General features: G+C 45.0%; 1 protein-coding gene across 17 annotated transcripts in view; it reads left to right on the top strand.

Annotated features, from left to right (window-relative positions):
* The window catches only part of MAPT (microtubule associated protein tau), a 93,934-nt gene that overhangs the window by 42,469 nt on the left and 24,135 nt on the right, over positions 1 to 27,330 (top strand). For 10 of the 17 annotated variants that reach the window (XM_073325489.1, XM_073325492.1, XM_073325495.1 and 7 more), the window contains exons 2-6: positions 8,676 to 8,765; positions 12,749 to 12,835; positions 17,381 to 17,467; positions 20,923 to 20,988; positions 24,487 to 24,576. In XM_073325489.1, coding sequence (XP_073181590.1) covers positions 8,693 to 8,765; positions 12,749 to 12,835; positions 17,381 to 17,467; positions 20,923 to 20,988; positions 24,487 to 24,576 — 403 coding nt within the window. In that variant the 5' untranslated portion in view covers positions 8,676 to 8,692. Of the gene's footprint in view, positions 1 to 7,550; positions 7,669 to 8,675; positions 8,766 to 12,748; positions 12,836 to 17,380; positions 17,468 to 20,922; positions 20,989 to 24,486; positions 24,577 to 27,330 lie in introns of all 17 variants that reach the window. The other 7 variants (XM_073325501.1, XM_073325498.1, XM_073325503.1 and 4 more) reach the window with 4 other exon arrangements.

Raw genomic sequence — 27,330 nt, 5'->3', positions numbered from 1 at the left:
TCTTTTGGCCCAATCCTCTAATTTGTCTAGGGCCCTCTGTATCCTATCCCTACCCTCCAGCATATCTACCTCTCCTCCCAGTTTAGTGTCATCTGCAAACTTGCTGAGGGTGCAATCCACACCATCCTCCAGATCATTAATGAAGATATTGAACAAAACCATCCCGAGGCCCGACTCTTAGGGCACTCAGCTTGATACCGGCTGGCAACTAGACTTGGAGCCATTGATCACTACCCGTTGAGCCCGACAATCTAGCTAGCTTTCTAGCCACCTTATAGTCCATTCATCCAGCCCATACTTCTTTAACTTACTGGCAAGCATACTGTGGGAGACTGTGTCCAAAGCTTTGCTAAAGTCAAGGAATAACACGTCCACTGCTTTCCCCTCATCCACAGAGCCAGTTATCTTGTCATAGAACACAATTGGATTAGTCAGGCATGACTTGCCCTTGGTGAATCCATGCTGACTGTTCCTGATCACTTTCCTCTCCTCCAAGCGCTTCAGAATTGAGTCCTTGAATACCTGCTCCATGATTTTTCCAGGGACTGAGGTGAGGCTGACTGGCTTATAGTTCCCAGGATCCTCCTCCTTCCCTTTTTTAAAGATGGGCACTAAATTAGCCTTTTTCCAGTTGTCCGGGACTTCCCCGGATCGCCATGAGTTTTCAAAGGTAATGGCCAATGGCTATGCAATCACATCCGCCAACTCCTTTAGCACTCTCGGATGCAGCGCATCCGGCCCCATGGACTTGTGCTCGTCCAGCTTTTCTAAATAGTCCCGAACCACTTCTTTCTTCACAGAGGGCTGGTCACCTCCTCCCCATGCTGTGCTGCCCAGTGCAGTAGTCTGGGAGCTGACCTTATTTGTGAAGACAGAGGCCAAAAAAGCATTGAGTACATTAGCTTTTTCCACATCCTCTGTCACTAGGTTGCCTCCCTCGTTCAGTAAGGGGCCCACACTTTCCTTGACTTTCTTCTTTGCTAACATACCTGAAGAAACCCTTCTTGTTACTCTTAACATCTCTTGCAAGCTGCAACTCCAGGTGTGATTTGGCCTTCCTGATTTCACTCCTGCATCCCCGAGCAATATTTTTATATTCTTCCCTGGTCATTTGTCCAATCTTCCACTTCTTGTAAGCTTCTTTTTTGTGTTCAAGATCAGCAAGGATTTCACTGTTGAGCCAAGCTGGTCGCCTGCCATATTTGCTATTCTTTCTACACATCGGGATGGTTTGTCCCTGTAACCTCAATAAGGATTCTTTACAATGCAGCCAGCTCTCCTAGACTCTTTTCCCCTACATGTTATTCTCCCAGGGGATCCTTCCGATCAGTTCCTTGAGGTTGTCAAAGTCTGCTTTTCTGAAGTCCAGGGTCCGTATTCTGCTGCTCTCCTTTCTTCCCTGTGTCAGGATCCTGAACTCGACCATCTCATGGTCACTGCCTCCCAGGTTCCCATCCACTTTTGCTTCCCCTACTAATTCTTCCCAGTTTGTGAGCAGCAGGTCAAGAAGAGCTCTGCCTCGAGTTGGTTCCTCCAGCACTAGTACCAGGAAATTGTCCCCTACACTTCCCAAAAACTTCCTGGATTGTCTGTGCACCGCTGTATTGCTCTCCCAGCAGATATCAGGCTGATTGAAGTCTCCCATAAGAACCAGGGCCTGCGATCTAGTAACTTCCGTTAGTTAGAATCATAGAATATCAGGGTTGGAAGGGACCTCTGGAGGTCATCTAGTCCAACCCCCTGCTCAAAGCAGGACCAATTCCTAATTTTTGCCCCAGGTCCCTAAATGATCCCCTCAAGGATTGAACTCACAACCCTGGGCTTAGCAGGCCAATGCTCAAACCACTGAGCTATCCCTCCCCCCAGAAGAAAGCCTTGCCCACCTCATCCCCCTGGTCCGGTGGTCTATAGCAGACTCCCATCACGACATCACCCTTGTTGCTCACACTTCTAAACTTAATCCAGAGACACTCAGGTTTTTCTGCAGTTTCAAACCAGAGCTCTGAGCAGTCATACTGCTCTTACATACAATGCAACTCCCCCACCTTTTCTGCCTTGCCTGTCCTTCCTGAACAGTTTATATCCATCCATGACAGTACTCCAGTCATCTGAGTTATCCCACCAAGTCTCTGTTATTCCAGTCACATCATAATTCCTTGACTGTGCCAGGACTTCCAGTTCTCCCTGCTTGTTTCCCAGGCTTCTTGCATTTGTGTATAGGCACTTCAGATAACTTGCTGTTCGTCCTGCTTTCTTAGTATGAGGCAGGAGCCCTCCCCTTTCACGCTCTCCTGCTCGTGCTTCCTCCCAGTATCCCACTTCCCCACTTACCTCAGGGCTTTGGTCTCCTTCCCCCAGTGAACCTAGTTTAAAGCCCTCCTCACTAGGTTAGCCAGCCTGCTTGCGAAGATGCTCTTCCCTCTCTTTGTTAGGTGGAGCCAGTCTCTGCCTAGCACTCCTCCTTCTTGGAACACCATCCCATGGTCAAAGAATCCAAAGCCTTCTCTCTGACACCACCTGCGAAGCCATTTGTTGACTTCCACGATTCGACGGTCCCTACCCCGGCCTTTTCCTTCCACGGGGAGGATGGAAGAGAACACCACTTGCGCCTCAAACTCCTTTATCCTTCTTCCCAGAGCCACGTAGTCCACAGTGATCCGCCCAAGGTCATTCTTGGCAGTATCATCGGTGCCCACATGGATAAGCAGGAAGGGGTAGCGATTCAAGGGCTTGATGAGTCTTGGCAGTCTCTCCGTCACACCGTGAATCCTAGCTCCTGGCAAGCAGCAGACTTCTCGGTTTTCCCGGTCGGGGCGGCAGATAGATGACTCATTCCCCCTGAGGAGAGAGTCCCCGACCACCACGCCCCGCCTCCTTCTCTTGGGATCGGTGGTCGTGGAACCGCCAACCCTAGGAAAGTGCATCTCATGCCTTCCAATCAGCACAGTCTCCTTCTGCTCCCTTCCCTCAGATGTATCATCTGGTCCACTCTCCTCGTTAGTGCCTGTGGAGAGAACATGAAAGCGGTTGCTTACCTGTATCTGCGCTACTGGTACATGGACGCTCCCCTTTCTTCTTCTGGAGGTCACATGCTGCCAAATTTCTTCACCGTCCTCCTGTCCCCGCTGCGTGACCTGCTCTGAATCTTCAGAACATTGTGTCCGTAGAAGCATATCCTGACGACTGTCCAGGAAATGTTCAGTTTCTCTTTTGCAACGCAGGGTCAATACTTGTTTCTCCAGACCTTGAACCTTCTCTTCCAATATGGAGACCAGCTTGCACTTTATACTGACTTTGTACAAGGTCAGGCAGCCCTGCCGCCTGGCTGGAGCCAGCCACACACCGTGCGGCACGGAGCACCGGATCCGGCCAGGCTCTGCAGCTGCCCCAGGAGCTCACCGCCCCACACCCGGAGCATTGTGCTGGCAGCGCAGTGAGCTGAGGCTGCGGGGGAGGGGCTGGGGACCAGCCTCCCGGGCCAGGAGCTCAGGGGCTGGGCAGGAGGGTCCCGCGGGCCGTAGTTTGCCCACCTCTGAGCTATCATGACATCAACATCACTTTTAGTGGAGAGTTGTTAGCAGACTCATGGTCTCTGCTTAGCAGAACTGGAAAATTATGTCAGTACCCGTATACCATAAATTAAACGGGATACTTGTTTTCCTTTGCACCTTATTCATGGCTGTAGTATCTCACAAACTGCTTCTTGAGGAGGTACGCTTAGTTTCCCTCCTGCTTCCTTACCCCTAAGTACTTTGGAGAGGGAGCAATCTGGGACTGTAAGGAATCTGGACTTTTCTTGAGAAGAAAAAGAAGATTTTACTTTGCCTGAAGATTTCCTTTCTTCTCACAGGAAGGCCCACAACAAATACTTGGGAATTCCTGCTTCCCAATCCTATGCAAAGACCAGTAGACCATTCCTAACTACAAAACAGCTACACAACTAGGAATGTTTGTTGTTAATATTTATTTGTATTGTGGGAGCATTTGGGAGCCATAGACTGGGGCTTCATGGCGCTTAGGTGCTCAGCAAACGCAGAGCAGAAAGATTCCAGTCTAACCTACATTCATACAAGTGCTTTGTTACCACCTTAAATCTTTTTTTTTTTTTTTTAAATCACTTGTACCTTGTTCCAGCTGATTACTCACAGAATGGCAGGCCATTTATCCTGTGCAGCACACATTCGTGAAGACAGTGGTCCTTGCAACAATGTTGTGTCTGGGTGGAAAAAGCTTTTCTGCTCTTTTTGTGTGTTAAAATCATTTTAATTCTTTCACACCTGGATTTGCTCTACTGAGTCTGCCCTTTTCTGGGTCATTTAGGGACACAAATTAGCTTAATTGGCAAATGTATTGTTCAGATCACTGGCGCAGAAATAACTTGGTAGTAAGCCAGGTAAAGCACCCCTTCCTTTTTTGATTGTTGGCAGACACTTCAGCACCGATTCAGGTCATCCAGCTCTGAGAAGAGTTCAGGACTTGTAGAGAGGTTATTTTATTTTTTAATTTGTGCCATAGGCCAGAATTCTTCAAATTACGTCAAACAGCAAAAATACAGGAGGGTCAAGGAAGCTTTTTATTAACTATGCAAAATGTGTGAAAATCAAATGAAAAAGAACTACTGTGCATTCTATAATGCTCTATATCTAAGGACAGGTTTCAGAATAGCAGCCGTGTTAGTCTGTATCTGCAAAAAGAAAAGGAGTACTTGTGGCACCTTAGAGACTAACAAATTTATTTGAGCATAAGCTTTTGTGAGCTACAGCTCACTTCATCGGATGCATTCAGTGGAAAATACAGTGGGGAGATTTATGTACACAGAGAACATGAAACAATGGGTGTTATCGTACACACTGTGATGAGAGTGATCAGGTAAGGTGAGCTATTACCAGCGGGGGCAGGGCTTTTGTAGTGATAATCAAGGTGGGCCATTTCAGCAGTTGACAAGAATATCTGAGGAACAGCGGGTGCGGGGGGGAGCAATAAACATGGGGAAATAGTTTTACTTTGTGTAATGACCCATCCACTCCCAGTCTTTATTCAAGCCTAAGTTAACTGTATCCAGTTTGCAAATTAATTCCAGTTCAGCAGTCTCTCACTGGAGTCTGTTTCTGAAGTTTTTTTGTTGAAGAATTGCCACTTTTAGGTCTGTAATCGAGTGACCAAAGAGATTGAAGTGTTCTCCGACTGGTTTTTGAATGTTATAATTCTTGTCGTCTAATTTGTGTCCATTTGTTCTTTTACGTAGAGACTGTCCAGTTTGGCCAATGTACATGGCAGAGGGCATTGCTGGCATATGATGGCATATATCACATTGGTAGATGTGCAAGTGAACGAGCCTCTGATAGTGTGGCTGATGTTATTAGGCCCTGTGATGGTGTCCCCTGAATAAATACAACGGGCTTTGTTGCAAGGATAGGTTCCTGGGTTAGTGGTTCTGTTGTGTGGTATGTGGTTGCTGGTGAGTATTTGCTTCAGGTTGGGGGGCTGTCTGTAGGCAAGGACTGGCCTGTCTCCCAAGATTTATGAGAGTGTTGGGTCATCCTTCAGGATAGGTTGTAGATCCTTAATAATGCGTTGGAGGGGTTTTAGTTGGCTAGCTGTCACCTTCTGGCTCTGTCAGTCTGTTTCTTCACTTCAGCAGGTGGGTATTATAGTTGTAAGAATGCTTGACAGAGATCCTGTAGGTGTTTGTCTCTGTCTGAGGGGTTGGAGCAAATGCGGTTGTATCGCAGAGCTTGGCTGTAGACGATGGATCGTGTGGTGTGGTCAGGGTGAAAGCTGGAGGCATGTAGGTAGGAATAGCGGTCAGTAGGTTTCCGGTATAGGGTGGTGTTTATGTGACCATCGTTTATTAGCACTGTAATGTCCAGGAAGTGGATCTCTTGTGTGGACTGGACCAGGCTGAGGTTGATGGTGGGATGGAAATTGTTGAAATCATGGTGGAATTCCTCAAGGGCTTCTTTTCCATGGGTCCAGATGATGAAGATGTCATCAGTGTAGCGGAAGTAGAGTAGGGGCGTTAGGGGACGAGAGCTGAGGAAGCGTTGTTCTAAGTCAGCCATGAAAATGTTAGCATATTGTGGGGCCATACGGGTACCCATAGCAGTGCCGCTGATTTGAAGGTATACATTGTCCCCAAATGTGAAATTGTTATGGGTGAGGACAAAGTCAAAGTTCAGCCACTCAGAAACAACTCCAGGTTAGCTGTGGCATTATCGGGGATAGTGTTCTTGACGGCTTGTAATCCATCTTTGTGTGGAATCTTGGTGTAGAGGGCTTCTACATCCATAGTGACCAGGATGGTGTTATCAGGAAGATCACCGATGGATTGTAGTTTCCTCAGGAAGTCAATGGTGTCTTGAAGATAGCTGGGAGTGCTGGTAGCGTAGGGCCTGAGGAGGGAGTCTACATAGCCAGGCAGTCCTGCTGTCAGGGTGCCAATGCCTGAGATGATGGGGCGCCCAGGATTTCCAGGTTTATGGATCTTGGGTAGCAGATAGAATACCCCTGGTCAGAGTTCCAGGGGTGTGTCTGTGCGGATTTGTTCTTATGCTTTTTCAGGGAGTTTCTTGAGCAAATGCTGTAGTTTCTTTTGGTAACCCTCAGTGGGATCAGAGGGTAATGGCTTGTAGAAAGTGGTGTTGGAGAGCTGCCGAGCAGCCTCTTGTTCATATTCTGACCTATTCATGATGACGACAGCACCTCCTTTGTCAGCCTTTTTGATTATGATGTCAGAGTTGTTTCTGAGTGGCTGAACTTTGTGACTTTGTCCTCAGCCATAACTACTTCACATTTGGGGACAATGTATACCCCCGCTCTCCTGCTGGTAATAGCTTACCTTACCTGACCATTCTCATTACAGTGTGTATGGTAATACCCATTGTTGCATGTTCTCTGTGTATATAAATCTCCCCACTGTATTTTCCACTCAATGCATCCGATGAAGTGAGCTGTAGCTCACGAAAGCTTATGCTCAAATAAATTTGTTAGTCTCTAAGATGCCACAAGTCCTCCTGTTCTTTTTGTAGATCTAAGCAGGAGAGTGAATTTGTGTGGGGGGGTGGAGGGTGAGAAAACCTGGATTTGTGCTGGAAATGGCCCAACCTGATGATCACTTTAGATAAGCTATTACCAGCAGGACAGTGGGGTGGGAGGAGGTATTGTTTCATATTCTCTGTGTATATATAAAGTCTGCTGCAGTTTCCACGGTATGCATCCGATGAAGTGAGCTGTAGCTCATGAAAGCTCATGCTCAAATAAATTGGTTAGTCTCTAAGGTGCCACAAGTACTCCTTTCCATTTGTGAACTGTGTCTCTGAACTGTCTGCAAAGGTCGCTGTTTCCTCAGTTACACATAGTAGAATGTGTTTTCCTTTCTTTAAAAAACAAACAAAACCCTAGGAAATAACATTAAGGCTGCAAATTCAAGCACTCAAAAGTTAGGAAATGCCAGAATCAAGCATGCCTGTAAAACTTTGATGTGGCCCCCTTCTGTGTATGCATTATGATACAGTCTTTAATTTATATACATACATACTGTTTTTCCACAGAATCCCTGCCTCCTTCGGCATACAGGGTGAACTGTGCTCCGTGAATGAATCCGGGTTGTGTATCGAATGAGGCGGTGGTCTGTAGTCCTCTTGTCTCATTCACTGTAGAAATTAGAAGGTGTGTAATATCAGAGGCCGGAGACTGGAAGAAGAGCCAGAATGATCTTGCGGCTAAGTCATTTGAGCTCAGTTCTGCCACAGACTTCCAATCCATCAAGCAGTTTGCTGCAGAATTAGTCTGTGTTACACCACAGAGTCCCAGTGTACCAGACATAGACTTGTGCAAACTGCTAGACCAAATAATGCGCCATGATGGGTCCTTTCCCTTGGAAGTTATTAAATTGCTTTTGTAACTTCAGTGGTGCATTGGGTATGAAGTTGCCTGTGTCCTCTGCATGAAGTTGATGACACAGGCTTGGTATTTTGTCTCCTACATCTTGTGCAAGAATGATTAGCTCTAAACATTGGTCACAAAAATCATATACTTGTCTATTGAGTGTTTTCACAAAATCTTTTCCTTTTCAGCTGCTTTCCACGAATGCAGTTATTGCTCTCCATTGGGATTGCAGTTGCTTTGATCTCTGTGCCTATAACTTGATACAACTGTGGGATTTTTTTTAAAGAGCATTCCCCAGTTGATGTCGGCCATTTCAGAATCTAGGCACCATCTTAATGCTTTTTGCTTTTTTTCTTGCTGTTCTGGTAAAGGTAAAGGCTATGGACAAAATTTGCTTCTGATAGTAGGTTTAGAAGAGCTCGATAGGGATCTGCATTGGAAGGAGGGTCTAGTAGTCAAATCTTTATCAGACATAATTTATATCAATCGGTCAGGGGGACCACTTTCTTCAGCACATACCTTGAGCTGTAACCTGTCTATGATCATGATAGTGTGCTTTTTCAAGTCTCCCTTGAAAGAATTAAATAGCTTGTTGCCATAGCTTAAAAGGCACCTAGTTAATAATGGCCATCTGATTTCCTTCCCTCCCCAAAAAAGAAAAGATTGTGTTCCTGGAATTAGACTGATGAGCACCATAGAGCAATAGGAGATAGTACAGTAATTTGAGTGCAGGGGAAGGTGCATTGCATGAGGTTTTGTGTAATAATGTTAAATTTTTTCCTCTTTAGATAACTTTTGCAACAGGATGGCTGAGCCACGTCAGGATTTCAATATGATGGAAGACCATTCGATGAGCCAAGCTAAGCAGATCCCGTCAGGTGAGCCTTACCAGATGGGGGTAGTCATGGGAGAAAGGGAGGACCTTCCCCCACAGGTAGCTATTTCCTCTCCAGGAGAATGAGGATGACACAAGTGGGAGAGCTCAGTACAAGGAGACTGGGGTGAGGTTGCCCATAGTGTTTACGCCTGGGAATGTATGTGGTTCAATGAAAGGTTAGTCCAAAGTCTAGGAAAAGGGGACTGTTTTGTGAATTACTTAGGTGCCGAGACATCATCGTGCAGTAAATGAGCTTCTTTGTCTTCTGGGAGATAAACATAAGATACATTCAGATACTTTATAGCTAAAACCGAAGTTTGGGGTTGGTGACGGAATCACTGCGTGAGATCCTATCACCTGTTACGCCAGAGGCCAGACTTGATCATCATCATCCCCATTTGCCTTGAGTTCTCTTTCCCATTCAGAGGTAAGTTTTAATAGAAGAAAAAACACTTGAGTCTGCAGAGCGTGTGAAATCTGTAAAGGCTGTAGAATCTAGCTGCGCATAGAAAAAGATAAAAGCTGCTTAGGAATTAAAAGGAGGTGAAACAGGCTTTTCCCACATCCGCTATAGAAGGGACCGGGTGATTGATTTAGTTTTTTAAAGGTAGATTAATGGTTTCTTTAATAGACTGAGATACAGGACTGAGATTTCCCATCCCTCCATGTATCACCTCAAATCCTCCCTAGTGTACTAGTTCTTTTTGTTCATACTTAAGACTCATGTCCATGGATGTGTAGATGAGCTACCTCCTGTATGTCACTGGCTTCCTTTTACCGCCTCTGAACATGGTTATAAAACCTTTCCCCCTTTACAGGATTCAGAAAATTAAAAAGTCACTAGGGCAAATCTCTCAAACCCGCATCTACCCCGTTTATGCATTATGGCAGCCATCTTTTCATCTGTTGGTTGCTGGAAGGGTTCAAGAATCTCTGGATAATAACTTAGATATTGGGACAGTGGCATTTGGGGCGGTGGGGGACAATGAGGAATGGAACGTTGATCATTCTAAGTGAGCTGGCAGGAATGCCGACGGTGCACTCTGAGCATTTGGGTTGGTCTGTTGCAGATAGAGGTGGACGAGCTGGTTTAAGTTTAAAAACAAGAATCTCCTTGCCCCTGAAAGTGAACTCTGACCCATTCTGCAGGTGTGAAATGAGTTCACTGGCTTTCCTTCCCAGATGATGTCCTCAACCCATGGCCCATCATCAAGTGGGCCCCACCTTTACCTTCAAGAGACCCCACACCAACCGCAGCTTGGTGGTGATCGTTGCCATTATAATTGAATGGTCACTGGGGCCTAGTAAAGGGGGTGCCTGAGATGCCAGGCCCCACTTTTGCCCTTACAGAAGGGGAGGAAGGTTTTAGACTTGTTCTGTCTCTGCCTCTATTCCCTCCGCTCTCCAAAGAAACTACTCTGCTTACCAGAGGGGAAGAGGGAGGGGGCTTCTGCTGGCATGTAAACATGTGAGAAGGTGGAGGTTGGGGTGGGAAGGGAAGGCCTGGTCACACCGAGCCTCTGTTTCTCGTGTGTGTGTGTGTGTGTGTGAGCGAGTGACTGGGGTCCCCTTTCGGGGCAAGACTGGCCCTGGTAGAAGCTTTGGATATTTTAATGCGCCTCATTGACAAAACTGCACTCTCCTGCCCCTCCAGTCTCTAGGCTGAAGCTGGCCCCTCATTTAGAGAGTGGAACTTATGACTTTCTGCCCTTTTGATTTGAGCTGCTGTGGCGAGAGAACCATTTTACAGTGGCTTTCATTGGGCTAAAGGGCATAATCCCCATGTGTGTGCAAGGGATCAGATAGAGCTTTTATCAGAGCCGTTTAAACTAGTAACTCTTGTTGTCGTCTTGTGAAGAGCAGTTTCCCCATTGCGTAGTGAGCGGGGCATTCCCTGAATGCTCTACTTCATCTCTCTGGGGAGGAGGATGTTAAGAGGAAAACATTGCAAAGCCGAGAGACGTATTTTACAAATAAAGCACTTGGCTTGCGTTGAAGTCCAGGGTTCTGGGACGTCACCTAAGCAAGTGCTAGTGGCTGGTCTGGATGTTGTAGGGTGCTGTTCCCAGGGGCCTCTGTTCATGTGTTGGAAATTGGCACGTATTTCTGATGTTAGTAGCATGCGTGTGTATGGCGTCCTTTATCAGTGTATCTCGGAGGGCTTTACAGACATTAGGTGATGAATCCTCACCCCCTACTGTGAAATGAGTATTCTCTTTCATATGTGGGGAGACTGACGTACAGGGAGGATAAATGGCAGGCACACACCTCGGAGGTCACACGGTGAGTCATGATAGGAGGAGAATCCTCAATCCTGAATACCAGCCCCCCTGCTCTAACCACTAATCCCTACTCTCCCATCTCGACCTAGGAATAGCCCTCGACTGTCAGGCTTCCGCCTCTCTGCTCTAGCCACTTGTGCCTCCCTGTGTGTTTTTATGAACGTTCACCAAGGGAAGGATGGACTACAGAACGTGTCAGATACAGTGGATGTCTGACCTCACCAAAAATCAGATCCAGAGAGGATTTCCCCTGCCCTCTAGGCATGCACATACCCAATAACAACCAGTGGGTTTTTCTTCTTTTCTCACAGCCTAATTTGCTGTCTCTGTTCCTTCGCTTTGCCCACCCCAACCCTCCTGCTTCTCCCCTACTGCCTGATCCTTGAAGTAGATGGGCTCATCTCTTTCCCTTGTCCTACCCCCTCCAACCTACTGCCTGGCCTGTGTCTCCTTTTCCCTGCCCCCCGTCATGTCTCTAATACACAGATTCTCCCTAATTCCCCTGGAAGTGTTTGTTGCTTTCCTAGTGACTGCAGTTGTAATGATGCAGCAGCATGCATGTGCATTCTGTATTCACGAGTCAGCTCAATTGATGATGATAACATAGCGCCGCACAATGCTCCCCAAAGGTTCTGCCAGCAGACAGCTTCCTTCTCTTGGGTAGCGAGCCAGGACAACTGAGGGAAAAGCTGGGAATGTGGAGAAGTGGGGAAGTTTTCTACAAAAGAGCTCCTCTCACCCTGTGTTTTAGGTCTACATTTTCAAGATGTCTTTCCCCACATATTTAACAATCCAGCTCAGAAACCTGTGTAGTCATAAGGACTGATAGTACTCCATTAAAGTGGAGCAACATATTTCTGTCTTGTATCTGCCTCCGGTGCAGTTTGCATCAGGCAAATGGGTTCCCTCTGTTATGGACAGAGCCTTTGGCATGTTCCAAGGACTGTTCTCCCTTCCAGGCCCCTCAAGGTTGTCCCTCTTATCCAGTCAAATCAGCAACCTTCTGTCAGTGCCATAGTTTAAATTCTCATGCACCAAAGAGTCCAAGAGACTTTGCTTGTGTTAGCTTGAATCATTCTTCGTAAATCAATTTCTCCAGTTCTCGTTATTTTATTTTGCTGGAATTCCTTGCAAAGAGCATCCTTGTACTTTTTGCTCTAACAGTCTGATAGCTGACTTCTTGGAACCAAGGCCCAACATAATAATCCATGTGGAGCACTGAGGAGTTCCATGCAAGTGCTTTCCCTTTTTGCATTGGTTTAAAAAACATGAATAACAGAAGAAAATAAACTATCAATTCAACAATCTGCTCTAAGAGAGAGCCTATACTGCACTAGAAACATCAAAGTGAACTTTACAGTGACTCACTCAGATTGATGTAATCCGACATTTGTGGTCTCCAAGGAAAGTTTTTATTTTATTTTATTTTATTTATTTACTGATTGTACTTTTTTTCTTACTGTGCTTTGCTGTTTCTAGATGTGCTCTGCATTGGATTGGTTGCTCAGCAGATTTTGCTTTTGGCTTTTTTTGGTGCTATCACTGAATCCGTAACTGGTGCTTTAACACTTTGTGAACATCTTATTGTAATTGCCAGCTACAGCCATCCAGCTTTTCAGATAAGGATGGGTGAGGTTAACGTAAGAGCCCGCTAGACGTAACCAAGGACCTGTTCTGAGTGCTCAATGTATGTTTTTTCCAGGCTATCCCCTGCAGATACCGGTTGATGATGGATCAGATGAACCCATTTCCGAGACCTCTGATGCTAAGAGCACTCCAACTATGGAAGGTGGGAGCTCTTTGTCATACTGCTTTTAAACCATAATGGCTGGTGCTGTTTCTAAGCATTGTTTAGAGATGCACCAGACCGTTTTTTGAAGGGCGTTCCTGAAGAGGCGTGGCTGTCTTGTGTCTCTGTGCTGCCACGCCTCTTCAGGAACGCCCTCAAAAAACGGTCTGGTGCATCTCTAAACAATGCTTAGAGCTGCCAGATAAATGCTCTTTCTTAGTTTGGTATTCACGAAGGAGAATTGCCCACACAGACACCCCTGGAGGATCAATTCCAGTTCCATTTCCTCCTTCAAGGATTGCACTCTCATACCAGTGTGCCTATTGATGACTGCTGAGTGTAGCCCATCCTGAAAGGGTAATTTCCTCCACCGACTTGTGTCTGTAACTCCCCATTAATGTTAATGGGCACTAGCCAGCCTTCAGAAGCCATTATTAAACCGCTCACAAGGCAACACAGATTCTAAAGGAGACATGCAGACTCCAAAAAAATCATTAGGAAAAATGTCTGAGCCTCCTGGTTGCCTTTCCCTGATAAACAACCCTGTAGCCTGCCAGGAAGAGTTAGATTTACATCAAACCAATGAGTGTTCTCCGTTTCCAATAGATATTTACACAGAAATGTCAAGAATCGGACAAGAAACCAAGCAGTATTCCAAGCTGTCACACATCAGCTGGGTGTCTAGGCATTCAGTCCAAATCACCTCTCAGGCTAACAAAACCTGGGTTATTTCGGGGGTGTTCATATTAGAACTTTTGGTTGCAAGATGTGTCTCCACTACTCCTAGTGGGAGTTTGGTGCCAAAATACGTTTAAAAATTTGGCCCACAGTCTTTAGTATCCTACAGACATTTAAAGATTGCAGTATCAATGGTGGTGGAGAAGTCTGCAGAGATCTTTCAACTTGAAATTCTATTTATGGGAGGCTGCTTGGTCGAGTTATTAGCATGGGACCTGGCTTCTAATCCTGACTCTACCAGTGACTTTAGCAAATTACTTAACCTACCTCTGCCTTAGTTTCCTATCTGTAAAATGGGATAATATACTTTAAAAGGTGGGCATAGATCTTTGAGGTCCTTGGATGGGAGGTGCTATACAAAAGTGCAAAGTATTATTCATTACGTAAGTTCCCTGCAGTTTATAGAGATTATTACTACTTATTTTTTTACTAGACCTTGACTGCAGAGAGTGCCATTTCAGATTTTTGTATGGGGGGAGCAACTTTAACCGTGATTTCTGTGCCTACGTAGGCACTTGAAAACTCTAGTTTTTTGGCAGATAAGTTAACAATTAGCTGACAGGAGCCCTGTACCTAATTCCTTTATGAAAGAAAGAAAATGAAATAAATAGACCTATTCAGCTCTAATAACATGTTCTGACATTTTGTGGCAAGTTACTTAAGGGACACTGGTTAGGTTTAAAATGGTAATGTGTATTCTTACTTTATTACTAACTCTGTGGAGAGAGAGAGACTCCGTCAGGACTTCTGGGTTCTATCCCAGCTCTGGGAGGAGAGCAGGGTCTAGTGGGTTACAGCGGGGAGCATTTACACCTGGGTTCTATATAAGAATATCAGAATGGCCACACTGGGTCAGACCAAAGGTCCATCTAGCCCAGTGTCCTGTCTTCCGACAGTGGCCAATGCCAGGTGCTTCAGAAGGAATGAACAGACCAGGGAATCATCAAGTTGCCCTGTTGCCCACTCCCAGCTTCTGACAAAGAGAGGCAAGGGACATGCAGAACATGGTGTTGGATCCCTGCCCACCCTGGCTAATAGCCATTGCTGGACCTATCCGCCATGAATTTACCTAGTTCTTATTGGAACCCTGTTATAGTTTTGGCCTTCACGACATTCCCTGGCAAAAAGTTCCATATGGTGACTGAAGAAATAATTTTTTTTGTTTTAAATCTGCTGCCTGTTAATTTCATTCAGTGACCTCCAGTTCTTGTATTATGAGAGAGAGAGTAAATAACATTTCCTTATTCAATTTTTACGCACCATTCCTGATTTTATAGACCTCTATCATATCCCCCCTTAGTCTCTTTTCCAAGCTGAAAAGTCTGTCTTTTTAATCTCTCCTTATACAGAAGGTGTTCCATACCCCTAATCATTTCTGTTCCCCTTCTCTGTACCTTTTCCAAATCCAATATATCTTTTCTGAGATGGGGTGACCACATCTGCACAAACTATTCAATATGTTGGCGTACCGTGGATTTGTATAGAGGCAATATGATATTTTTCTCTTATTTTCTATCCCTTTCCTAATGATTCCCAATATTCTGTTAGCTTTTTTAATTGCCACTGCACATGGAGCAGATGTTTTCAGAGAACTAGCCACAATGACTCCACGATCTTTCTTGATGGGTTCAGCTAATTTAGATCCCATCATTTTGTACGTATAGTTGGGAGGATATTTTGCCAAGTGCGTTACTTTGCATTTATCAGCATTGAATTTCTTCTGCCATTGTAAAAAGAAAAGGAGGACTTGTGGCACCTTAGAGACTAACCAATTTATTTGAGCATAAGCTTTCGTGAGCTACAGCTCACTTCATCTGCCACTGTGTTATCCAGTTTTGTGAGGTCCCTTTGTAACTCTTCACAGTCTGCTTTTGACTTAATGACAAATTTCAGAGTAGCAGCCGTGTTAGTCTGTATCCATAAAAAGAAAAGGAGGACTTGTGGCACCTTAGGGACTAATAAATTTATTTGAGCATAAGCTTTCGGGAGCTACAGCTCACTTCATCGGATGCATACCGATGAAGTGAGATGTAGCTTACGAAAGTTTATGCTCTAATAAATTTGTTAGTTTCTAAGGTGCCACAAGTCATCCTTTTCTTTTGACTGAACTATCTTGAGTAATTTTGTATCATCTGTAAATTTTGCCACCCCACTCTGTACCCCTTTTTCCAGATCATTTATGAATATGTTGAACAGCACTGGCCTCAGTACAGACCCTTGAGGGACCCCACGCTTTACCTTTCTCCATTCTCACCTTTTATTCTAACCCTTTGTTTCCGAGATCTTTTAGCTGAAGTGCGTGGCAGTACTTTCAGGATCATCTAATGATCCCTAATTTACTTTAATGACACGCCTTTTGTTACCTTAATCACCCTGCCTCTGTTTATAAACAAGCTCCCTGCCTGAAAGGCTGTGCTGCTCCCAGCTTCCGAACTCATCACATATCACACTCGGGCTGCTGCAGTTAAGAGCTCTGTCTGGGGCTAGGGTGAGTAGACCTCCCCTAGGAAACTCGGGGCGGGAGGGGCGTTAGAGCCCTCCCCTGTCCCCGTAAATGGCGCCCCTGTTGTTTAACCTGGACATTAGCAATCCCATCATGCATACTCGTGAAGGGCAAGAGTTTGCACTAAAGTACTTGGCCAGAATATTCCCCTTATCCTCCTATGTGGTGCCCTCCATCCCAGAAGTAGCTGCAGTTCACTGGTGTGTTTGCTCCTTTGTACACATTCCAGGCAATACAATTTGGTGTCTGTCAGAATGACCGCCAATGGTGAAATGTAAAATAAAATAGATACATGTGAAATAAAGCCTAATAGGCTGCTGTGGCAGGATGCCCGAGTCGGGTGGATAGTGTGACTCCTGAGTGTATGATGTTGCCACATTTTTTACAGAGAACCTAATCTAGAAATGTTCTAGAGATGTACTAATATTTGTAGTTGGTGGTATTTCTGTTCCTCTGCTTGTAATGCCTGGCTACCATGCATGCATCTGTCACAAGCCTTGGAAGGAGAGGAAAATACTAATTTTCTTTAGTTTCTAAGCTTTAACTAACAGCAGCTTTATTCTGAACTGGGCTGTTGTACTTTTAAATGCTGATGTCTAGTGACCTGCCAGAGCTGTACTCCATTGGAAAGGAGAACTGCCAGCACTCCATTGCGATAAAACTCTCATTCCCAGCCTACGTGGTTCAAGAGACTGGCCCGTAAAATTCGAGCTGGTCCGGGACTGGATATTGCTGTCCTGTGCATCAGGACAGTGTTGTCATAAGGAGGCAAACCTCATTTGGTTGGGGAGAAAGAGTCGCCAGAGGTTTGCCGTGTGAGGAAAGTCCCAGCAGGGATGAGTTAGTGGGCACCGTGCAGCTGAGGTGGTTAATGAAAGATGCACGTATGTTATAATAAACATCCTGACTGTGGGCTGTTGTCACCAGCTGAGCTCTGAGCATCACTTCTGCAGGCAGCATTGCTGAATGTGCCAACCAGGCATTCTCGCCATCCTGCTCTGAGCATATTTGAAAAAGACAGTGCTGATAGGCAGACTGTTTTGTTTTTTGGATGGGTAAGTAATACATGGAGGCATGCAGCTTGTGTGACAAAGGAGGTGATGTACAGTGTGTGCATGCCCTTTTGTTTCCCATGACAAGTATCGACTTCCGTTCTGCTCAGCCAATAGGAAGGAAACCTGGTGAGCACGGAGGATGGTTTCCCTTCTGTGATGCATCCTTCAGTGCTTTTTTATTTTTAAAGCACTGACATCTGAAGGGGTTTTGTTTCAGTCCGGCTGTGTGAAAGCTGCTTTGTTTTTCAGATGCCACGGCCCCGTTAGTGGAGGAGAGAGCACATGAGGATCGGATTGCAGCTCGGCAGCACGAGGAGATACCCGAGGGAACCACAGGTGAGGCCTCTGCACGCCTTCTGGTGAACGAGGAAGGAGTTTCGAAGTGTGACTGGCAGGGTTGGCAATTTCCCGGGAAAAACTAGGTTAGGGCCGGGGACTGGTAAATACCGGTTTAAACCAGGAAACTGGGAAAACGATTGCATCGGTGTCCAGCAAGTTCAGCAAGCGTAGAACAAATCTTTTCAAATACTGGATACAGCTGTTCCAAACTGAATAATCTATCCACTGTTTCAAAGTTGGTCTTCTGCTACAGAATGCTGCCTGGTCAAATGGACCTGGACTGGTAGGTGGCAACTGCATGGTTCTGATTACTTAATGCTTCAAGCCTACAACTCTGCATTATTATCACTCTCATGTAATCAAATGTTTTAGACGTTTGTTTATACAATATTGAAAACTGAAATGAGTCCTAACATGTATAACTCCGTTGAGAAAATAGCCAACCAAAATGTATAGACATTCTGATGTTCAGTATTTATGATGACATATATTGATATTACGACCAGTGCAGTTTTTCTTTTTATTTGTACAGCCCTAAATTCATCTCCCATCTACCACTGTATGTGATCACAATTTGAATATGTAACTAAAACTCAGCATAATGTGGTGTGCATTGATGAAAGTGTTTTTAAAATAGAAAATGCTTTAAACTGAGACTAACTAGTTTTTCACAGGGCACTAAAAACCAGGGTTTTACCTGGTAAAAAACCTGTTAAATACCATGCCATCCCTGATGGCTGGACAGTCTTTCTGGATGCTTATAGAGCAGGAACGGGCACTGGAGTTACAGCTTAGTAGTAAAAGTACAAACATCTTATAGGCTTGGGTAGGTTCCAGTAAGCACACGCAGGTTTGCTGCTTTATCTTCTCCTACTGGAAAATCTGAACTGATCAGGTCTGTCTCTTGTTCCCATCCTGCAGAGCAGCAGGATCTTTTCTCCTCTGCTGGCTCAACAGCATCATCCTCTTTTGGGTGGCACACCCATGAGTTCTGAGGGAACTAATGGATGAAGTGGCTGAGCTGGTAACAAAAGGATGCAGTTTCTCATTTAATCGGTGACTATACCTGAGAGTAGCCCCTGAAGGCACTAGGTTTGATCCTGGGAATTGCAGACTAGTGAGCTTTACTTTGGTACCAGGTAAACTGGTTTGAAAGGTGATTAAAAATAGAAATAAAATTTATAAAAAACACAGGAGAGAAGCAACCCAGCATGGCTGCTGTAGCAGAAAAGCATGCCACTCTAGTCTACTAGAATTCTCTGGATGTCGACAAAATAATAGATGGATATAGTTTACTTCAGTGGTTCTCAAACTTTTGTACTGGTGACTCCTTTCACATAGCAAGCCTCTGAGTGCGACCACCCCCCCCTTATAAATTAAAAACATTTTTTAATATAGTTAATACCATTATAAATGCTGGATGCAAAGCAGGGTTTGGGGTGGAGGCTGACAACTTGCAACCCCCAGTTTGAGAACCCCTGGTTTACTTGGACTATCGAAATGCCTTTGTCTAAGGTCCTGTCTGCAGGCTTGACATGGGATATGAGGTTAAAGTACTGTCATGCGTCCGAAATTGGTGAAGAGGCCAAAAAAAGAAAAAGCAATAAGTGGTTAGTTTTCAACATTGTAGAAGCTTAACGGGGGTGGTGGTGTGCCCCAGTTGTACGTTAGGACCGATTGTGTAATATATTAACCATCGGGGAAAGGGGTGAGTAGTGAGCAGGCAAAATTTTAAAAGGGGCAAAATTAAGTAGGTCAGTCAAGACTGAAAGAAGACTGAGCTAGTCAAGTTTAGTGACTGGGCATCATGGAATGACAAATGGAATTCAGCACTGATAAATGCAAGGCAGTGCACATCCGAAAGCATAGTTCAAACTGTCCATTGATGTTGCTGGGTTCTAAGCTAACGGTAGCTCTTCAGGAAACAGACCTAGGCATCATTCTGGGCATCATAAACCTCTGCGCAGCATGCAGCAGCCGGGCAAAAGGTAGACAAGATGTTGTTTTTTTAGTATTTGTCCACATGGATCCCACTCTAGGTGCTCATACACTCCATGAATGAGAGATTGGATTCTTTTGGTCAGCCGTGTCCTTTGGGGCCACGGATGTGCCCTGCATGATAGAATCACAGGACTAGAAGGGACCTTGAGAGGTCATCTAGTCCAGTCCCATGCACTCATGGCAGGACTAAGTATTATCTACACCATTCCTGACAGGTGTTTGTCTAACCTGCTCTTAAAAATCTCCAATGATGGAGATTCCACAACCTCCCTAGGCAATTTATTCCAGTGCTTGACCACCCTGACAGGAAACTTTTCCTAATGTCCAACCTAAACTGCGGCTTACTGCAATTTAAGCCCATTGCTTCTTGTCCTATCCTCAGAGAAGAAGGAGATCAGTTTTTCCTCCCTCCTCCTTGTAACAACGTTTTATGTACTTGAAAACGGTTATCCTGTCCCCTGTCTTCTTCTCCAGGCTAAACAAGCCCAATTTTTTCAATCTTCCCTCATAGGTCATGTTTTCTAGAACTTTAATAGTTTTTGTTGCTCTTCTCTGGACTTTTTCCAGTTTGTTCACATCTTTCCTGAAATGTGGTGCTCAGAACTGGACGCAGTGCTCCAGTTGAGGCCTAATCAGTGCGGAGTAGAGTAGAAAAATTACTTCTCGTGTCTTGCTTACAACATTCTTCCTAATACATCCCAGAATGTTTGCTTTTTTTGCAACAGTGTTACGCTGTTGACTCATACTTAGCTTGTGATCCACTGTGACCCCAGAGCCCTTTCTGCAATACTCCTTCCTAGACATTCATTTCCCATTTTGTGTATGTGCATCTGATTGTTCCTTCCTAAGTGGAGTACTTTGCATTTGTACTTACTGAATTTCATCCAGTTTACTTCAGAGCATTTCTGATGCTGTACCCTGCCTCCCTCAAGGGTCCCCAACCACCTCTCTGTTTCTTTCTATTGCCTGGGGTAGTGAGAGGACACTTAACAGTGTCTGCCCGTTTACCCCATTGCTCTCAGCTTTTAGATTTGGGATGAGCATTGGGTTAGTGTTAGAATTAGTCTGAGCTTCGTTATAGTTAGCCCATTGACAATAATAAAGAATTAGATATTTTTGTGGATGATAACATCCACCCTTGGGACTGAAAAAGGGATATAAATTCTCATGCTAACCTTGGTAAGGCCATTCCATAATTGCCCACAGCAGTTTCCTGCACTTGTCTCTGAAATATCTGGTACTGGTCTGTGTCATCCAAGATACCTCTGATGTAGTAGGGCAGTCCCTCAGCTGCAGTTAAAAGGTAGCTGCCTTCAGGTACATTATGGTACTGTTTGTAATGCATTCACACTGGTGGACAGGATCAGTAAGGAAGCAAATTTGTTTCTCATGGCAGACATTTAAATTTAACTTTTGTAATTTCCCCCCCCCTTTATTTAACTGTGAATCAGCTGAGGAAGCAGGTGTGGGAGCTACTCCTAACCTTGAGGATCAAGCTGCAGGAGATGGTGCTCAAGGTCAGTGGAATATTTGCTGCTGGGAAATAGTAAAATCCAATTGGGACCCAAAACAGAGAGAGCAGTTGCCAGTTGTTTGGGATTTTTCTTCTGCAAGGCTTCCCTTCTTTGCTATACACCCAACTATCTAGTTCTCCCTGCCGCTGCCTCTCTCTAGCCAGGAATGGTCAAGGTGCTTTAAGTATCCCCCCTACTTTTTCATTTTAGGGGGGCACCACCACTTTTCATCCATTGCCCTTCTTCCCTGGAAGGTCACAACCTGAGTCCTTGTCCTCTGTCTGGAATAGTGGACGGTTGAGTATCCTCCAAGATATAGAAGGAGGAATCAACTTGCAAAATACACACAGAGAGGACAATATGGGTCAGCCAACGGGAGATGCTCATTATCCTCAAGCTAGTCTCATTATGTACTTTGACCGATTCAGAGTAGTCTCCTCCAGCCTCCTTTACACAGAACACAACAAAACTAGCTACTGTGCTGTGTGTGTAAGTACCGCATAACTGGGCATCTGCTTAACCGAGTTGAAAAATTACTCCTTTAATAGGGGGAGCTGCTAGCTCACAGGAGTCAGGCTGGAAAGGGTGATTTTGACTATGCTGACTTCAGACATAACTGAAAACTTCAGGGTGGGATTTTCAAAAGCATCCAGAGTGAGGCTAGTGCTCAGAATGTTTTTGAAGATTCCTCCCCAGTCTAATGAAATGGCGAGTGCAGAAAGCTGAATATGCTGAAGATGGTTTTCATGCTCACACTCTCCATCTTGTGCCATTTACATGATGCTTGGTTTTTCAAGCTGAGTAAATTCCATTTTGCAAGATATTTTTCTTGGTGGCATATACATGAAATGAATTTCTTCATCTGTTTGGTGTATATCCTTCCTGCTGCCTGCCTGCTGCTACTGTCAAAATTGCACACAACTTGTCTGGCTGAGAGAAGTACTTTCAAAGTTAGTGATGTTTAAAAAGTACATGTTTTTTTTTCTGTATCTCTTCAACTCAGGACAGAGTTCACATCTTCAGCTTCCATGTAAATGAGAGTTTGGTTATTCTTATCCTACTCCCTAGCAGAAGTTTGCCCATAATTGTATCACAGGATCATCATGCAAGTCTTTGTGATTGGCAGTTCTTATGTGCAAGTGGACAAGGCTTAGAATAGCAGAGGGTTCTGTAGGTGTAGCTTGAGGTCATTAGCAGAGATGTGATGGAAGCGTTGCATATCTGCCCATTCTGTCCAGCTCTGGCCACTTCTCTCTTCTCACCAGATGTTTAAACTTTTCCCCCCCCTGTACTGAGTACCAGGTTTCGGCGCAGTAAATTGTTACTTTTCTAAAAATGGGGAATGATGCTTTAAAAGGGGCACTTCCATTTTATGATCCATTTTCCTCTGGGTCAGATATAATTGTGGTGAGTGCTGCACGCCTGTGGCCAGGTATAAATCATAATTAGTGACCTTGGTTTTGTTTTGCTGCGGACTTTGAAAACTGGCTCTTCAGCATGAAGAGGGAAGAGTAGTGAAGTGAGTCTCAAGTTTCTGTGGGAGGGGCAGCCTTTTAAATCTTCAGTTTTTTAACCGGAACATTTTAAATGTTACAAACTCCTTTGATCACGTGTTGCACGCTGTCGTTAGAACAACAAAGGCATTTTGGAAATGTCGCTAACTAATGTAGTGGGCACGTCTCTACTTTTGTTGTCCTTTCGGTATGTTCCGTTCACCTGCAGTGCGACTCTGAGTGCATGAGCGCTGCTGGTTAGCATACTAGCATGTGTGGAATGCCCTTTGGTTATCAAAGGCACTCGCCATGGCCTGACACAAGTTTTAGAGCCAGCTGCCAATTGGTATCCAATTTTGGTCTGTCTTGGATCATGAATTTGAGGACTCTGCAATGATTTCACTTAAGCATTGAGTTCTCTTAGAACTGTGTTGATAAAAGGCTAATTTGGTTGTGATTTTTACTTATCCCATTTTTTTAAAATTTCTCTTTAGAATTTGTTTTTTATTGAAAGGATGCTTTTGATTTTAGTACAAAAGTTTCCCTAACCTAGGCTTTTTGATTTAGCAGGCAAAGTCATGAAAAGAGCTAGTGGCTGGAAGGCTGAAGCTAGACAAATTCAGAATAGAAATAAGTCACGCACTTTTAATTAACCACTGGAACAATTTACCTCAGGGTATGGTGGGTTTTCCATCACTCCAAGGTCTTTTCCTCCCGATCAGATGTCTTTCTAAAAGAGATGCTCTACCTCAACCAGAATGTATGGGCTTGATGCGTGAAATTCTCTGGCCTGTGTTGTGCAGGTGGTCAGACTCGGGGTAGATGATCATAAATGTTCCCTTCTGGCCTTAAAATCTTTGCATCTGTGACTGAGAGTTCTGTTTTGTAACGGTTATACTGTCAGCTGCTCCAGAACGGGTGTGCAATGTTATGGTACTAATTACTCTGCAGAGTGGGCGGAACATACAAAATCAGAGGTTTGCAGTTGCAGGCAGGTGTTCCTGTTGTGTGATCCATCCTCTCCCCCTACACCCTGTGCTGTGATGGCGTAGACAGGCTACTGAAATAAAAAAGAATTAGAATACTTGTACTGCTCTGTCAAGTTTGTGGTAAAGATGTAGCAGAAGAAGAAATGGTCTAGAGAAGTGAAGATGGTTAGAATTCTGGGTGGCTGAGATGTGTCCGCTAAAACTAGCCTTATTTAGTTTGGACAGTTGGAGGGGTTTTAAGTTTTGTATGTAATCTTAGATTGGGGAGTATATCTATCCCTTTTCATTCTGGCCCACACTGTGTTGTGGTTACACAACACAATTATTGGCAGATTTATTTAGAACAAATGAAAGCAACGCTTCATTTGACACGTGGTCAACCCGTGGCATTCACTGGCACAAGAGCTAATGAATTGTCCAACACTGTAACTAAATAGAGGCTGGAAGTTGTGGCCTATAAAATTGTGCAGTTATTCCAGCGAAGAGAACGATCATCAAATGTTAGCCTTCATGGCATACTTTGGACCACCTCTGTGGACGGAGGCTGGGATGGAATCCATCCACCATGTACACAGAGCATAACTGATCACACACCAGCATATTACTGGGGTGCAGGAGGGAGGCTCCTTCCTCTGAGACTTTCAGTATGGGAGACAGGATAAATTGGATAGATCTGGTATGGCAAATCCTGTGTTTGTTTTGGTACTCTACCTCTTCCCAGCAATGGAGCAAGCAGGCAGAGATGATGGATGATTCAATGTGTATCATCAAATCAAAGTGGAGTAGCTCTGATTTTAAGCCTATCTACAGGGACAAGATTCCTTTAAAGCAAAGAGAAACTGCAGAATTGAATTTTCCACTGCAAGTGGCAGTGTAGGACTCGATTGCTTTTATCGGTGTAGAATGGTTATAAAAAGTCTTTTAAGTCTCTTTTGTGTTGCAAGAATGACTTTTTATTGAAATACCTGTGCTAACTCTTTGCCACGCTTGACATCCTACCCTCCCTCTTCGCCCCCCAGAGGAGCTGAGCTCCCCAAGGCTGTGGGAGAGTGTGGAACCTGGAGTTCAGGAGCCTGTGGCAAGTGAGATTCAGCCAGAAAAACAAGCAGGTGAGATTTCGGAGACTCTCGTCCCTCTGTGTGAAATGCAGACTGGAGAACAGGTAGCAGCAATGCCTGCCAGAGCTGAGGCCACGATACCAGTCCCCCCAGGCATGTATGAAGGCTTCAGAGCCTTTGAAGAAAGCCAGGAGGCTGTCTCCAGAACTGACCCATGGGACCGTGGTGGAAAAGAGGACGTTGGAGTGGGTAAGGCGTTGGCAGATGAAGCAGGTCACAGTGTGTGCACGGAAGAATTTGCCGCATCAGCAGTTTCCAAATCCTCTCAGAGTGCTCCAAGAGCTGAAATGTTCTGTCGTGAGAAACTTGCTGCTCAGTTTGAAAAGTGGCCCCCGGGGGTTGAGGATGCGGGGTATGAGCCAGTTGACAACTCCCTTATTAAAGACGGGCCATCTCCTTTATACAGCAAAGGTAAATTGAAAGAAGAGGCCGCTGGGCATGAAAAAGATGAAGACCGTGACATTGATGAAACTATTCAGCAGGATTCACCTTCCTCATTAGGACAGCAGGACTCTACAATGCTTGAAGCTGTGGAGGTGTATGCCTTTCCAGCAGAAGACAGACCCAAAGATAATCTGGCAGAAATGTCTAGAGAGACTCCTGTTACTGAAAGCAAAGCTCATAAAGCGGGACAGATCCTAGATGAGAGACGACAGTGGTTGTCAGGGAAAGGGTCTGATGATGTCGCCAAGATGGAGCCCTCTGAAACTATGTACCAAGTGGAAGTTGAAGCTAATGTAATTAGGGAGGGAGAAATCTCAGGTTCTCCACTCGACGCAACCAAGTTTCCCGATAGGTTAAAAAAGGACGTGGCAGATAGAAGTGTTTCCTTGCAACAGGAGACGGGGGGAATGGTGCAGGCCATGGAAACACAAGAGGCACCCAAAAAGAAACCTGCAACTCGTATGTCAGAGAAAAAAGTCAGTCGGGTTCCTCATTTAAAAGGTGTGTGTGTCATTTTCCTGCCCCACGCTTGTTTCTCCAGTGACTTGCTCGGGGCAAGGCTTCTAAAACCAGAACTGGCACCCCTTGAATCTTGCTGCTTGACAGTTGTCCATGGATGTTCCCTCTGAACAAATCGAGAGTGCTGATGCTGCTTTTCACTCTTAGTTTACTCCTGGCCTTTGATTCATTCGCATCACACTCACGCTTCAGTTGCACGTTCCCTTGCATGGACGCTGACATGCTCCCAGTTGTGCTTTTCTCCCTTTTCATTTCAGTGTCCTTGGATTTATCAAAGCTGCTATGTAGACTCTTCAATTTCATCCATCACTCTAAATATTTATAAAAGAGAAGAGGCGTTTGACTGAAACTTTTTCTGGTCATTACTGAAGTAGCGTTAGCACAGAGCAGGCTATGGTTTCAGAGCTGTCGCTAATAAAGCGTGCAGGGTCTCCCACTCGTATTGCTTTGTGTGTTCCCCGAGAGCCAGTCTTTCATGTCGGCTTTTCTAAAGGCGAGGGAGGAGGAGCACAGTGGGCTAAACTTTGTCCTCAGTTTCCAAGCCCAGTACGGTGTGCACCCCAGACAATTCCAAAGAGATGGCTGAATTTTTATGTATTATAAGAGAGACCTATGTGAGGGGAAGCCTGGCTGTTAGATACCTAAGAATGTTCGCTGAGAAACCTTGAGTCATTTAACTGCTCATCTGATAGCACTGTGGTCAGGTAGCTTTAACTTTAGATGTTCAAGTTCGTGCAACGGTGTTAGCTTAACTGGCCTGAGTAGGGGCCTAAAGTCATCCTGTTCCGGCACAAATGCCTTTGCTAGTACGCCAGGCACATTTTGTCTATATTCTCCTCTCACTAAGACCCGCAATCCTAAGGACACCTGTCTGTCCAATGGTGAAATGCGGGTTTTTCACTTAATGGTTTTAATAAGCAATCAGAATGGGATCTGTATGAAAATCAGTTCGCTAATTTACAAGCCTCCTTAGCATCCATGTTTTAGTGCACAGGTGTTAAAACACCAGGTGAATTCTTTGGGGCCATGCCAGCCGTAGACCTCCATAGAGTTCTGACACTCTTCTGCAGGAATCATTTGCCATTGGTACACAGGTTTGCTTGTCTGTACAGGTCCCGTGCCACTTTTGATGCCTACACACTGTCTTGGCACAACGAGCCCAGTCAGCGTGAATATTCAGCCTACAGTCTCTCCCTCACACGAGGCAGGAAATGGAGGATGGAGGCTCCCACCCTACCGACTGTACCATGGGGATCAGCAGCTGCTGTTAATGCTGTTAAACTTAATATGCAATCAGAAAAGCTTCATTCACACCTCATGACATTAGCAGAGGTTGCCATCACTAGTGCCAATAGTTTAATGGGTGGAAGCACACGTCCTTCCTCTCTTTGAAAGGACGTTGACTGCGTTTTCAGAGAGTTCGGGTTACAATATGCTTAAAGACAGGTTTCAGAGTAGCAGCCGTGTTAGTCTGTATTTGCAAAAAGACAAGGAGGACTTGTGGCACCTGAGAGACTAACCAATTTATTTGAGCATAAGCTTTCGTGAGCTACAGAAATACAGAATGCATCCGATGAAGTGAGCTGTAGCTCACGAAAGCTTATGCTCAAATAAATTTGCTAGTCTCTAAGGTGCCCCAAGTCCTCCTTTTCAGTATGCTTAAGGTCGCCAGCTTCTGATTTAGTAGCAGGAACAGAAAAGGGGCTGGGTATTTCCCTTTTCAGCCAGAAATACCTGGAGTTCTTATCTCTAACGCACAGCACAGCCTTCATTGCACAAGGC

The sequence above is a fragment of the Lepidochelys kempii genome, chromosome 27 (genome assembly GCF_965140265.1).
Source record: "Lepidochelys kempii isolate rLepKem1 chromosome 27, rLepKem1.hap2, whole genome shotgun sequence".
NCBI classification, from domain to species: Eukaryota; Metazoa; Chordata; order Testudines; family Cheloniidae; genus Lepidochelys; species Lepidochelys kempii.
The sequence above is the reverse complement of the archived record's forward strand: the minus strand, read 5'-3'. Positions and strand labels throughout refer to the sequence as shown.